Genomic DNA, 14097 nt, shown 5'->3' with positions numbered 1-14097 from the left:
TATCACTCGAGTGTACCCGTTTTTGGGGAAATATTTGAATTGAGACAATCAGATTACACTTGTATCCCAACTGCAACTTGTCAATATTCCAAAAACCCAGGCATTCGCGAGCATCTTGTGACTCCCCGCAATCTGTTTTTGTAACATGATTCTCTATGAACACTGCCAGACAGACGCGCACTCTGATAATAGATAGTGAGAAAGTTGTAAAAAACGAAATGGCACCGAAACACACACTTTGCCACTCCCCAGTGACTTGATAAGCTGATTGTGGCCTGATAAGCTGATTGTGGCCTGGCTGCTCAATGTGCCTGTCACAGTAGCTACTACTTGCTAGCTTCATTGACAATCAGAGTTGAAACTTAGCTAGCTACCAAGTGATTTTGGGAACTGATAAACAGTGTGTAGCTTGTGCTTTATTTATCATCGTATGACAGCTTGCAGATAATGTTATAGACTTGTTATTGTTCTCAGAAATCAGTCCTGAGCTCGTAGCTAGACTTTCCCGACTTGATAGACTGTACGGAGTGCACTGACTAATTTTCCATGCTATTTTTTTTACGTGAGAAATACTGCACCAAACACCTAAATTAGACCTCTGCAAAAAGTCTACATTTAATTTCAGATTTCTTGATTTATCTTAGATTCATTCTGACTATATTAACAAAGTGACTATTTTGAAGAAACGGCTATGTTGTTGCTACGGTGACTCAGGAGGGACAAACAACAGTACCTGCCAGGGTATGATTAAGCAATAAGGCCCCAGGGGGTGTGGATACAGCCCTTAGCCGTGGTATATTGGCCATATACCACAAATCCCAGAGGTGCCTTATTGCTATTATAAACTGGTTACCAACATAATTAGAGCAGTAAAAATAAATGTTTTTTCATATCCGTGGTATGCATACCCGTGGTATACCACGGCTGTCGGCCAATCAGCATTCAGGGCTTGAACCACCAGTTAATATGCAAACGTTACAGACCCATATCAACCCACACAACCAAGACGGCTCTCATTTGGCTCCTGCTTGGCTTCAGTTCTATAGCATTTCTTAATGAGCAATCTTCAAAACGAGGCCAAATCACAAAGTGCCGTCGCCCTTTAATTCCAACCTTCCTCTCTAGGTGAAGATAGCCTACATCAACTTCCTGAATCACTGCTACGTGGACACAGAGGTGGAGATGAAGGAGATCTACACCAGCAACCACATGTGGAAGCTCTTTGAGAACTTCCTGGTGGACATATGCAGGGTAAATAAACACACATCACATCTGTTCCATATCTTATGGCTTGTCAAAAGACATGCAGGTGACATGCTACTGATAGCTTGTTGATAGTTTGTTAAGTGTTCTACAGGGAGACTCTCCAAATAAAGTGTTATGGTTTCAAAATTCCGGTAACTTTCCCAAAATCCTCCGGTTTTCCAGAAATCACAAGAGCCTAACCCTCCCCTAACCCTAGCCAAACCCTCCCCTAACCCCGGCCAAACCCTCCCCTAACCCCGGCCAAACCCTCCCCTAGCCCCGGCCAAACCCTCCCCTAACCCGGCCAAACCCTCCCATAACCCTGGCCAAAGCCTCCCCTAACTCGGACAAGGCTGGACCAATGGTGCGCTGCCCTATGGGACTTCCGATCACAGTTGATTGTGATACAGCCCGGGATCGATCCCGGGTCTGTAGTGACCCCTCTAGCATTGTGATGCAGTGGCTTAGACCACTGAGGATGCAAATTAAATTGTATTTGTCACATGCGACAAATACAACAGAATACAACCTTACCGTGAAATGCTTACTTACAAAACCTTAAAACCCCTGCAGAGTTTTAAAATTGTAAGAAAAATGTGCTAAATAAACTAAAGGAAAAATAGGAACACAATAAAATAAGAATAATGAAGCTACCGGTACCGGTACCGGTACCAAGTCAATGTATAGGGGTACGGGGTAGTCGAGGTAATTGAGGTAATATGTACATGTAGGTAAGGGTAAAGTGACTATTCATAGATAATAAACAGAGAGTAGCAGCAGCGTGTGTGAAGGAATGTGTGTGTGTGGCGTCCATATGAATGTATGTTTGTGTGTGTTGCAGTGCCAGTGTAGTATGTCTGATTGTGTGGTTAGAGTCCAATGACTGTACATCGAGCCTGTGTAAGACAGTCAGTGCAACAAATAAGAATAAAATAAGTGGGTCAATGTCAATATTCCGTTCAACAGTCTCATGGGTTGGGGGTAGAAGCTGTTAAGCCTTTTGGTCCCAGGCTTGGCGCTCCAGTACGGCTTGCTGTGCAGTAGCATAGAGAACCGTCTATGACTTGTGTGACTAGAGTCATTGAAGTGTTTTAAGGGAGGAAGTGTGATCCAGTGAATGCTCACCCATTACCCACTGTCTGATGAGTCAACCTTGTATATCTGTGTCTGCTGTCTGTAGGTCTGCAACAACACCAGTGACAGGAAGCATGCAGACACGGTTCTGGAGGGTTACGTGACAGAGACGGTCATGAGCATCGTCACCACATTCTTCAGCTCGCCCTTCTCTGACCAGAGCACCAGTCTGCAGGTAACCATGACTGCAAAACAACACAACTTAAATAACCACCATAACACACAACATGTTACAATCCAAGCAGTTGAATGGTGGATATTCTGAGCTGTCGGATGAAATCTGGTATCAATCATTTTCTGTTGATAGTGATCTGTGTTAACTTATTGTTTTATAAAGGGCATTCATGAACATTACATTTCTTCAAATAGGTGGCGCGTCAAGTGCATGTAAGTATGGGTAAATGTCCAGCTGTGGTTAGCTTCCTGTCCCCTGGGTGTGTTCCTTACCAGCAGTCCTAGACTAGCAATAGATTTCATATGGAACTGAGTCAGCACCTTCCAAGAACCCTTTACAGATGCTGGCGTCTTGAGAATCCTCCCCCGAGTTCCTTCCCAGATCTTTGTTTCGCAAGATGCCATCACTGCTGGGATGTGGTTGCAAACAGCAAGTAGAGAATGGTCAATCACTCTGTGGTCTACTGTAGCCTAAAGAGGTTGGGACATGTCCCGTGTGAGGGAGTAGCCCATTGCTTTTCTTGGAAGACTTGTCCACTTCACTCTATGGCTTTTTCAACCACTCGTGGTGTAGGCTAGTAATACCAATGCAAGATTAGCTTGTAAGGAATTGCGTTTCCTGTTTTGCAGGAATAGTTTCACTCCCATTAGACTTTATTAGGTTTTGTTTTTCTCATTTTCTCACCCTTAAAACTCCCTCCTCCATCCACCATCCCACATCCCTAGACACTTACAGTAATATGCGTGTACACAATTTATGTGAAGCACCTAATGATGATATTCATTCCCTTCTATCCCATGACAGGCAAGCATTCTGGGAAAGATGACCGAGGTATATGTTGTGCTGTAGGTTTGTGTGCAGCTTGCTTACAGGGTGTTGTTAGGTCCTGATGGTAGTGGTGATACTGTATGTACTAGACATTGGTACAGCAGAACTGGTTGATACCTGAACTGATTCTGGTGATAACCAACAGGCATACTAGAAGTGATAGACCGTCTTACCTACTGTAGGTGTATAATAGAGCACGTCTACAGCACATACGGTTAAAGATTCTAGGATTCTACGGGCAAACAGGAGAAAACGCTTTGAAACAGGAAACATAAATTAGCATTCAGGTAATACCTTGTCAGTTTCAAACTTTTCTCTGGTTTCTCACTGCAGAACATGACCCGTTTGTGTCTGAGAGCACCCTATGGTCTGAGATAAACCACAAAAGCCTTTGTTGATCACCACTGGGGATTTTAACTTTGGTTAATGTGTAGCTTCTGACTCATCTTTTGACGTCTTCTCTCCTCTCATATCTCCTCTACTTTCTTCCTGTCTGTTTCTATCGGCTCTCTCTCTCTCTCTTTCTCTTTTTTTCTCTCTCCCTCAGACTCGCCAGCCGGTGTTCGTTCAGCTCCTTCAGGGGGTGTTTAGGGTGTTCCACTGTAATTGGCTCACCCCCACACAGAAGGCCTCAGTTGAGGCCTGTATTAAGGTGCTGTCTGATGTGGGTAAGATACCTGCACTTGGCCTCCACCTGTTTCCCAAACACTGTCTTGATAAAGTCTGAGAAATAAATCCAATGAGCTCATTTTGTCTATCAACTACAATATATATATATATATTTCAACATCTTTTGAAACTATTGTGAAACGAGCGCCCCTCTTAAGTTTGCATCCTACTGTTTCATTGCACACAGCCAAGAGTAGAGCCATTGCCATCCCTGTGGACCTGGACAGCCAGGTGAACAACCTGTTTGTCAAGTCCAACAATGTGGTCACCAAGTCCATCCTGAGCTGGAGGCTCTCTGCTAAGAATGCCCCCAGGAGGGACTCTAATGCCACCACGTCGGTCAGCTACAGGAACATAATAGAGAGGCTACAGGTGAGACTACATACTAACCACGTTTAAGCTACAGGAACATCATAGAGGCTACAGGTGAGAGTTCATACTGACCATGTCCGTCAGCTACAGGAACATCATAGAGGGACTACAGGTGAGATTCAATAACATCATGCTTCTGTTGTTAGGAAAATTAGCCATGACTTCAGGTGCTGAGGTTTTGGAACTCCAGGTCAATTGGCCAATCCATTCCCAGAAATGGAATGCATGGAAGTGCAATAGTAAAGGAAAGATTTGTAATTCCCAAGAAGGATAATACAGACTTTGTTACAATTTCTTTTCAGCCAACATACTGAGGATACTAGCAGACAATATTGCCACTCCTATTTGCCCTATTTTCAATTTAAGTCTACTAGAAAGTTTGTGCCCTCAGGCTTGGCGGAAAGAAAAAGAAATTCAGCTACCTAAGAATAGTAAAGTCCCCTATACTGGCTCAAATAGCCGACCAATTAGCCTGTTACCAACCCTTAGTAAACTTTTGGAAAAAATTGTCTTTGACCAGATACAATGCTATTTTAAAGTAAACAAATTGACAACAAACTTTCTGCATGCTTATAGAAAAGGACATTCAACAAGAACAGCACTTACACAAATGACTGATGATTGGCTGAGAGAAATTGAGGGGGGGCTGTTTTGTTAGACTTCAGTGTTGCTTTTGCCATTATTGATCAGAGTCTGCTGCTGGCAAAACATATGTTATGGCTTTACACCCCCTGCTATATTGTGGATGAAGAGTTACTTGTCTAACAGAACACAGAGGGTGTTCTTTAATGGAAGGCTCTCCAACATAATCCTGGTAGATACCGGAATTCCCCAAGGCAGCTGTCTAGGCAATTTAAGTTTTTCAATCTTTTCTAATGAATTGCCACTGGCTTTGAGTAAAGCCAGAGTGTCTATGTATGCGGATGACTCAACACTACACATGTTAGCTACTACAGCGACTGAAATGACTGCAACACTTAACAAGGAATTAGTTAGTCCTAAATATTTCTAAAACTAAAAGCATTGTATTTTTTACAAATCATTCACTAAACCCTAAACCTCAACTAAATCTTGTAATAAATAATGTGGAAGTTAAGGTGGCTAAACTGCTTGGAGTTACACTGGATTGTAAACTGGCATGGTCAAACATATTGATACAACAGTAGCTAAGATGGGGAGAAGTCTGTCCATAATAAAGATCTGTTCTACCTTCTTAACGGCACTATTAACAATGCAGGTCCTACAGGCCTTAGCTTTGTCGCACCTGAACTACTGTTCAGTTGTGCCACAAAAAAGGACTTTGGAAAATGGCAATTGGTTCAGAACAGGGCAAAACGGTTGTTCCTTGGATGTACACAGAGAGCTAATATTAATAACATGCATGTCAATCTCTCCTGGCTGAAAGTGGAGGAGAGATAGACTTCATCACTACTTTTATTTATGAGAGGTACATGTTGAATGCACTGAGCTGTATGTTTGAGCTACTGGCACACAGCTCGGACATCCATGCATACCCCACAAGACGTGCCACAAGAGGTCTCTTCACAGTCCCCAAGTCCAGAACAGACTATGGGAGGCACATAGTACTACATGGAGCCATGACTACATGGAACTCTATTCCACATCAAGTAACTCATGCAAGCAGTACAATTTGATTAAAAAAACAGATAAATGGAACAGTGGGGGCTGTGAAGCAACACAAACAGGCACAGACACATGCATACACATACACGACAACATACGCACTATACACACATGTACACAAGGATTTTGTTCTGTAGATATGTGGGAGTTGTGGAGTAGGGACCTGAGGGCACACAGTGTGTTGTGAAATCTGTGAATGTATTTTAATGTTTTTAAAATTATATAAACTGCCTTAATTTTGCTGGACCCCAGGAAGAGTAGCTGCTGCCTTGGCAGCCATTGTTTTTGGTAAACAATGGTTAACTTCTGCTTTTATTTGTTTGTCGAGTGAGCAGTTTGAGACAATAAGGTCACAATGTTGACCAGCATGTTTTTCAGTTTTGTCAGCTTCCCTGTTGGGGCAGGACTTCAACAGTAGGGGCTGGCACCCAGGCACCAAACTCATAGAGACAGTTAGGTTGGGATCAGACCTACCCCTGATCTAACACTCAGTGTGCCAATGCCCTGAGTTTGCCTGTGCCCTGTCTGTGTCCTATCTCTGTTTCTGCTACGCCTCAAACCGTGCCTGTCCTCTGCTCTGCTTTGTGTTGTAGGACATAGTGTCAGCCCTGGAGGACCGTCTGCATCCCCTGGTCCAGGCTGAGCTGTCTGTCCTGGTGGACGTGCTGCATCGCCCTGAGCTGCTGTTCCCTGAGAACACAGACGCCCGCAGGAAATGTGAGAGCGGCGGCTTCATCTCCAAGTGAGACTCCAGTACCCACAAACCACGGCAAGCCACCCACATACCTGACAAGTTTACAAACAATCGACGCGCCTCTTGCCACGTCCAGTGATGGACCATAGTCTGCAATTTTCTTAGAAATTCTGCAATTTCTTCCAAAGCATTCGTAAACCAAATAAGTGTTAGTCCACTTCGAAATTACCTAGCTGTGGTTTGACTGGAAAGTCTGTACAGTCTCATGATACTGTCTCAGTGTTCAGGAATGCATGGTGTTAACCTGATCTGAGCTCTTTCATACTGTACCTGTTGCACTGTAACTAGAGTTGGGACACATTTCCCCTGTAAGTCTACACAGTAACTGAATTCATCATTGTGCAGGGCGTCCCGCTCCAAACAGGCTAAGTACGGAAGTGACCCAGGGCTTTGTTTTCACATGTCCTACCCTGAGCCTACTGGAGCTCTGGCTCCCTCACACAGTCCTCCCTCCCTCCCTCTCTCCCTCCAAGCCTGCCTCCCCCACACAGGCCAGGCCACTCCTGTGTGTGTTGTGCTTGATAAGGGCTGAGATTGGATAACAGGGTGGGAGTGTGGATGTCTGTGCTCTTTGAACAGATTCCGGCTCAGGGATTAGCCTACGTAAAGGGCCGCAGGGAGGGGAAATTCATATGTGGAGGAGCACGTGAGACACCACCAGTTCACACTGATTCAGGAAACTGATTTACGGTACAAAGGCAATACAGTACAGTACTAGCCTCAATGTGTAGAATACAATGGGACCTTTATGGAAAGCCTGTATGCCAGAAGAGATTGGGTCTACTGGTTCATTGAAGCTTCAGCACTTGACTCATATACAGGATTGGTAATTTGGATTGAAAGGCTCCTAACCATGAATACAGTAAAACGCAGAACCTGATTGACCGCTCTAAGACCCACGTGAGGTCAAATCTCTACTCAAACATTTACAGCCAATAATACATTAAGCCAATCAATTAAGATTATGCCAAGAAGACATTTACCCTCATCTCTAAACTACAAGATTAACAGTAATTACTGTAGTAGAATCTCTCTGAAATCAGGGTATTTTTTAGTTGTTGTGGTATGCAGTTCTGTACAGTGCAGTATGTGTGATCCACCTGCCCCTGACCTCTGACCTCTGCCCAGGCTCATCAAACACACCAAGCAGCTGCTGGAGGAGAACGAGGAGCGGCTATGTATCAAGGTGCTGCAGACTCTGAGGGAGATGATGACTAAAGACCGTGGCTATGGGGAGAAGGTAGCTACCTACACTAAAATGGCCCTCTTCACCACCTCACAATACTCATCTGGTTCTCTCTACGCTGGGATTTATCATGAGAGGAAACAGAGTTACTAAGAGGCCTGGTATTCTGTAGCTCTTTACAGAGGTCAGTGCAGAGGTCAGAGTTTAAGAGCAAATATGGAGTTGGAGGTTCAGTTTTCCTCTGCTGACCTGTGCCCTCCCCAAGATACTGGGTGTACTCAGGTCTGTGATGGATGGGATGAGTCTTTTGGCTTGGTTTATAACCTACAGTAGCAGTTGCCCTTCTGCAGGAATAAGATGCCAAGGGTGTGTGTATATACGGTATCCTCCGTGCTATTCACAATCACACACTAAGACACGCGCTTAAACACTAATACACCATTTATGTGCCAATGACTCTCTGTACTAATCTCTGATTAATGCACTTTGTTCTCTCTGCTGTTCTGTTGATACTTACAAATCCATTGCTTTGAGATGTAGTAACTTGTGTGTTTTTTACTAACTGACATGGTGTGTGTTTCTGTCCAACTGTTTGTCTGTTTCCAGCTGCCTCCCCTCCCCTTAACCCAGCTCTACTAACTCTGCCACTATACTCTTCTCTTCCAGCACATTGCCTTTGATGATGAGATGGATGTGGCTGAGGTTGATCATTTTCCTTCTTTCGTTTGATTTCCGTCTCATACTAGTGGTGTAGCTAGATGCACCTGTGCTAAAGTTTTGCTGTATTATGTGCTGCTGACCTCCGTGAACTCTTCCCCATGCTCTCTCTGTGTCTGTCAGAGTAGCTGCCAGTTGCCATGTGTTGTACTGTGTAACTGTGCCACCACTAGCATGCTAAGAACTGTCTGGTAATGTTGCCAACTTGCCATACTCCTATGTGTCTTTATTGTAGTAATCTGCTTGAAGTTTAGTTGCTGGTCATTGTGTACTTCTGTTGTACGAGTGTGTCAGAAGTTGTGTGTCTTTTCAGAATGGACTTGCACATTGTCAATCTTTTATTTTAGGAAACAGTGCATACAGACTGTAATGATAGACCACAACGAACAAAATGAGTCTACACGTCAGTGGATGTAGCCATTTAGTACATAACTGGAACACGGTGATGGCTTTATGGTTCAGTCATAATGATGTACTTTCTAGTCTTAGCAGCTTTGGAATTTCTGTAGTGAAATACTTAATGGTGCCATTCCTTTCTCCATCTGCACATTTGTTTGTGTGCATTTCCTTGATTCATTTTCCCCCCCTTGTGTTCAATGCACTTTGTCACTTAAGATGTACAGTAATTTGCAGTGCTACGCCATATAGTATATTTATGTATCCTTTGAATGGGAAAAGTGGAGATATTTATTGTGCAAACTGCAAGCAACTTTGAAACAAGTTCAATTCGGTTTGCAGCTTTATTCACCAGTTTCTCCTCACAGAACTGAAGCTAGACAGAACAAATTCCTTTGGGAGATCAAGTGGGAGGCTATCTGAATGGAGGCAGGACATAAACAGGCAGCACCCAGGGTTTGGCTTGAGGGGGGAGCAGCAAGGGGGAAGGTTGGTGTCGGGGTGTTGATCATACCCAGTCTCTCTTTGGATGGTGGTCAGAGGGACAGGGGCAGGGTGGTTGCCCCTAAGCACCCCATCACCATTACCACAGCAGGTGTGTGAGTATTTATACACATGGAACTATCCCTTAAACGTAGTGGTGGAAACCAGATCATCCCCACATCCATAGAGGGTAACGGGGTGTTTGTGTGCGCAGGTGTTCTTGCTTTGCGCGTGTGCACTGTATATGTACATCAGGGAGTGTGTCTGTGCGTGCCCTAGAGGAAGTGGAAACTGCAGATATCCTCTTTCTTCCCTTTCATCTTGTACTGCGTCTGTCAGGGTACTTTCAGAAAGCCTGAGGCCGGTGCCATATGGGAGGGACTAATGTGGCATCACATTCTCACTGATGTCATAGAACAGAACACCTCTTTTACTCAGAAGCTGTTCTATTATTATTCCCCTTCTCCATGTCAACGCATCAGACTGTACAGGACACCACATTGACCAACACCTATATTGAGAATGTATGACATTTAAGAGCACAACTTTCAGTCACAGATTATATCGTTTTTTGTTTTTTTTTACCATTAGAAGGTTTTGTTTAGTATTAGTTGCAGTATTACTGTAGTTATCTTTTTGGTCACAATAACATCATCTAGTCAACTTGTATTGTCTAGTAAATGAGCATGTACACAAGATAGTAATGAGTTACAGCAGTAGAGACTAACTTCCTTTCAGAAAAAAAGGAAAGCACACAATGGAGTGAGAGAGACTGATAAGAAGGAGAGGTAAACACAGATATCAGTTAGACTGACTGTTGGAGAGTCTACGATCTGAGCTGTATGTCTGCCAGGAGGTCACATACTCACATGAGTGTCTTCTCTCTCTTTTTCCTCCCTCAATTCCTCCCCCCAGTGTTATCCAGTGATGGAAATCCCCGGCTACTTCTTTGTTGCCTGAACGGACCCTTCCCATTCGTAGTGTCTGAAGAATGTGTACACCCCACCCACACATCCGGCACGTGCATGGACCCAGGAGGGCCCCTCTATGGGACGCAGTGTCCCAGGCTCCATGCTGATCCAAAGCCCACACTTCCCCTCCGCGGCAGAAATGGCAGCAGCAGCACTGGGCTGTCTGTCAGTTAGCTTTTAAATTAGCCCTGTGTTCAGCCCGCATTTCTGCTCTGCCCGACATTGCACCTCCTCTGTGGCGTACCCCGCTACAGGCCTGACATATAGTACAGTACTCCCCCTATCCATCTGGGAAGCACTGGGGACTGTAGGTCTGATCCTGTGTGTCTGTGTGTGTGCCGTGTGACTCTTTCGCTCCCTTTCCTTGCTGTGTGTGTCCATGTCGGCTGATCGCTATTGTCTCATTATCCCTGGCAATGTCGCTCTTTCTGTCCCCCTCTCTATTTCTCTCTCTATACCAATCTGTTTCTCTCTGTCTCTCCCTCTTCTCTCCATTCACGGCTCCATTCATTCTGCATCTCTTAGTGCTGGTGTCCTCTCTGCCTCAGTATGTCCCTGCTTGTCCTCAGCTATTCCCAGAGCTTCTGCAGTGTGTGTGAGGCGAGGGGACGCTAGTTGTTTCTCTGATCCCCTCCAACAGGGGGAACTATAGGCATTTCTGCTGGCCGTGCAGCTCTGTCCCAGTTTCCATGTAGCCTGCCTTCGTCCTGCACGATTCTTGGGCTCCCGCCAGCTCGCAGGCAGCGGTTACATAAGAGTTAACGTTATTTTTTCCCCCTGGAATTCAGACTCTCCACTGATGTGTGACCTTCAGCAGTAATTGCCAGTAAAAGTGCGGCGGGGCTGTTTACTGAAAGACTGGCAGTGCCTCGTGTTGGGGGGCGCTGGGGCGAGCAAGGGAGCGTGGCAAGGGAGGGCAGGAGTACAGGCCATTTTCACAGCATACACCTGTTAACTGTTTCAGGGTGGAGGGCACTGCACAGCCTACACCTGTTAACTGTTTCAGGACCACCTCTGGTTCACGGAAGACCACTGATGTAATGGTGTCAGACAAGAACAAAGGAAATCATCTCTCTGTCCTCCCCCTTTGATTATCCCCTCTACCTGCCTATTTACTGTACTCTCTAGGCTATAATAATAATGCTAGGGGATATGTGGGGGATCAGCGGGGATGGGGGCCAGGGACAGGTAGTTATTGCTAGGGTGCCGATGACAGTCCTGTCACTAGACGAAAGGTCAGGCAGGTTATATAAAACAGAAAGAAGGGGGTGGTGTTATTCATCTTCACACCTTGAGACAAGTGCAGAATCCTTTCATCTTTCCACTGCTGAAATGTGGCAGTAACTGAAATGTGACAGATGACCTAATGTTTGTAGTGATCCCGCCCATTATACTACTATATACTTATACTATACTACTATATAGTCGACGTCATATAGTCTGAGAAAACTTATAAGTGGAACCAATGTTGGCAGTCATGGGTCGAGCTGTGTCTAGGGCTGATGCCAGCAGTTCCGTGGGGAAATTATTGGCGACCCTGCCCCAGTAACTGTGCGTTCAAGATGGCTCTAACGCCCAGGAAGCGCCGATTCAAACTCCCATTGAATGTCAAGATATATTAGTCACTCACAAAATAGTGAGTTTTGCTGAGCATCTATCTTAGTTTACTCCGGTTATGGCCGGTATGTACTTCTAAAAAAGCAACCGAAAAAATGCCTCTTCGGCACCTGAAATGTGCGTGCTTGTAAATGTTTATTGAGACCATTTTTGGAAGTACATACCGGCCGTAATGGGAGTATTTGAAGATAGTTACTCAGAGAAACTGCATATTTGGTGAGTAACTAATGTATTTTGACATTATAACTCTAGCAGAGCTGTCTAATGCGAGTTTGAATCTGAGCTTCCTGGGCATTAGAGAGGAGACACATCATACTCATCGTCAACATCTCTAACACAGACACTTGGGCAGGTCGACCTCAGCCTTCAGCTCACTGGAACATGGAAGACAAATCAGGTCCAATGAGGACCGTAATGAATGTCATTCTCCACCACTCAAAATGTGACGAATGGGAAATACACTTGAAAGTAACATTGTGATTGAATTGAAATAGACAAGTGAATCAGGGTTGACACATTTGAGCCTTGTTTGCATGCATCATCCTTTTTCCTGTGGATATTGATGTTTTATGTAAAGAGGGGCCTGATAAGGGGGCTACTGGGGCAGAGTCAACCCCATTGTGGTCTGTCTATCTGTCTCTCTGCCTTTTCACTTTGCATTTCCATTTCAATGTATCACATCTGTCTACTCCTTCTAAAGGTCCTTTTTAACAAGGTGTTTAAGCAAGCATTTGAGTCTGAGTATGAGTCTGAGTGTCAGCTGAGGTGTTAGGTTTTTTTGTTTGTGATGTTTGTTTTAATGCTTTTTTTCATTTGCGTATATTATTATGCACTGTATCACTAATACACTATATATACAAAAGTATGTGGACACCCTTTCAAATTGGTGGATTCGACTGTTTCAGCCACACCCGTTGTGGCCAGGTGTATAAAATTGAGCACACAGCCATGCAATCTCCATAAACAAACATTGGCAGTAGAATGGCCTTACTGAAGAGCTCAGTGACTTTCGACGTGGCAACCGTGATAAGATGCCACCTTTCCAACAAGTTAGTTCCTCAAATGTCAGCCCTGCTAAACCCGGTCACCTGTAAGTGTTGTTATTGTGAAGTGGAAATGTCTAAGAGCAATAACGGCTCAGCCGCGAAGTGGTAGGCCACACAAGCTCACAAAACGGGACCGCCGAGTGTTGAAGCGCATAGCACATACAAATTGTCTGTCCTCGGTTGCAGCACTCACTACCGAGTTCCAGTAAGGCCATTCTACTGCCAATGTTTGTCTAGATTTCGTGACTGTGTGCTCAATTTTATACACCTGTCTCGGGCTGTTTTTCATGGTTCGGGCTATCCCCCCCCACATACAGAAATGTCTTGTCAAGATTGGTGTGGAAGAACTTGACTGTCCTGCACAGAGCCCTGACCTCAACCCCATCGAACATCTTTGGGATGAATTGGAACGCCGACTGCAAGCCAGGCCTAATCGCCCAACATCAGTGCCCGACCTCACTAATGCTCTTGTGGCTGAATGGAAGCAAGTCCCCGCAGTAATGTTCCATCATCTAGTGGAAAGCCTTCCCACTACAGTAGCAAAGGGGGACCAACTCCATATTAATGTCCTTGATTTTGGAATGAGATGTTTGACGATCAGGTGTCCTAATACCTTTGTTCATGTAGTGTGTACTTCTGTCATGCCACTAAAAGCCAGATCTGCAAGTCTGATTTGTCCGTCGTAACCCCTTAGTCCTTCATGTTAGGACGTGACATTTCTAATCCTTTCACATAAAAAACTAAACAGTACATTTGTACATGCAAGAAACTGTGCGAAAGCATTGGCATGTGAACACAAGGAGCGTAGAATAGTGATGACACAGAGTGCTCCAATAACCGCATAAACTTAGAATACTGTA

The 14097-nt window shown here is 44.7% G+C and overlaps 1 protein-coding gene across 1 annotated transcript in view; it reads left to right on the top strand.

Annotated features, from left to right (window-relative positions):
* The window catches only part of LOC139371277 (inositol 1,4,5-trisphosphate-gated calcium channel ITPR1-like), a 144442-nt gene that overhangs the window by 52577 nt on the left and 77768 nt on the right, over positions 1–14097 (top strand). The window contains exons 34-40 of the mRNA XM_071111561.1: positions 1126–1251; positions 2426–2554; positions 3930–4050; positions 4239–4423; positions 6661–6809; positions 7950–8061; positions 8674–8709. Coding sequence (XP_070967662.1) covers positions 1126–1251; positions 2426–2554; positions 3930–4050; positions 4239–4423; positions 6661–6809; positions 7950–8061; positions 8674–8709 — 858 coding nt within the window. The remainder of the gene's footprint in view (positions 1–1125; positions 1252–2425; positions 2555–3929; positions 4051–4238; positions 4424–6660; positions 6810–7949; positions 8062–8673; positions 8710–14097) is intronic.

This window comes from Oncorhynchus clarkii, chromosome 17 (assembly GCF_045791955.1).
Source record: "Oncorhynchus clarkii lewisi isolate Uvic-CL-2024 chromosome 17, UVic_Ocla_1.0, whole genome shotgun sequence".
NCBI classification, from domain to species: Eukaryota; Metazoa; Chordata; class Actinopteri; order Salmoniformes; family Salmonidae; genus Oncorhynchus; species Oncorhynchus clarkii.
The sequence above is the reverse complement of the archived record's forward strand: the minus strand, read 5'-3'. Positions and strand labels throughout refer to the sequence as shown.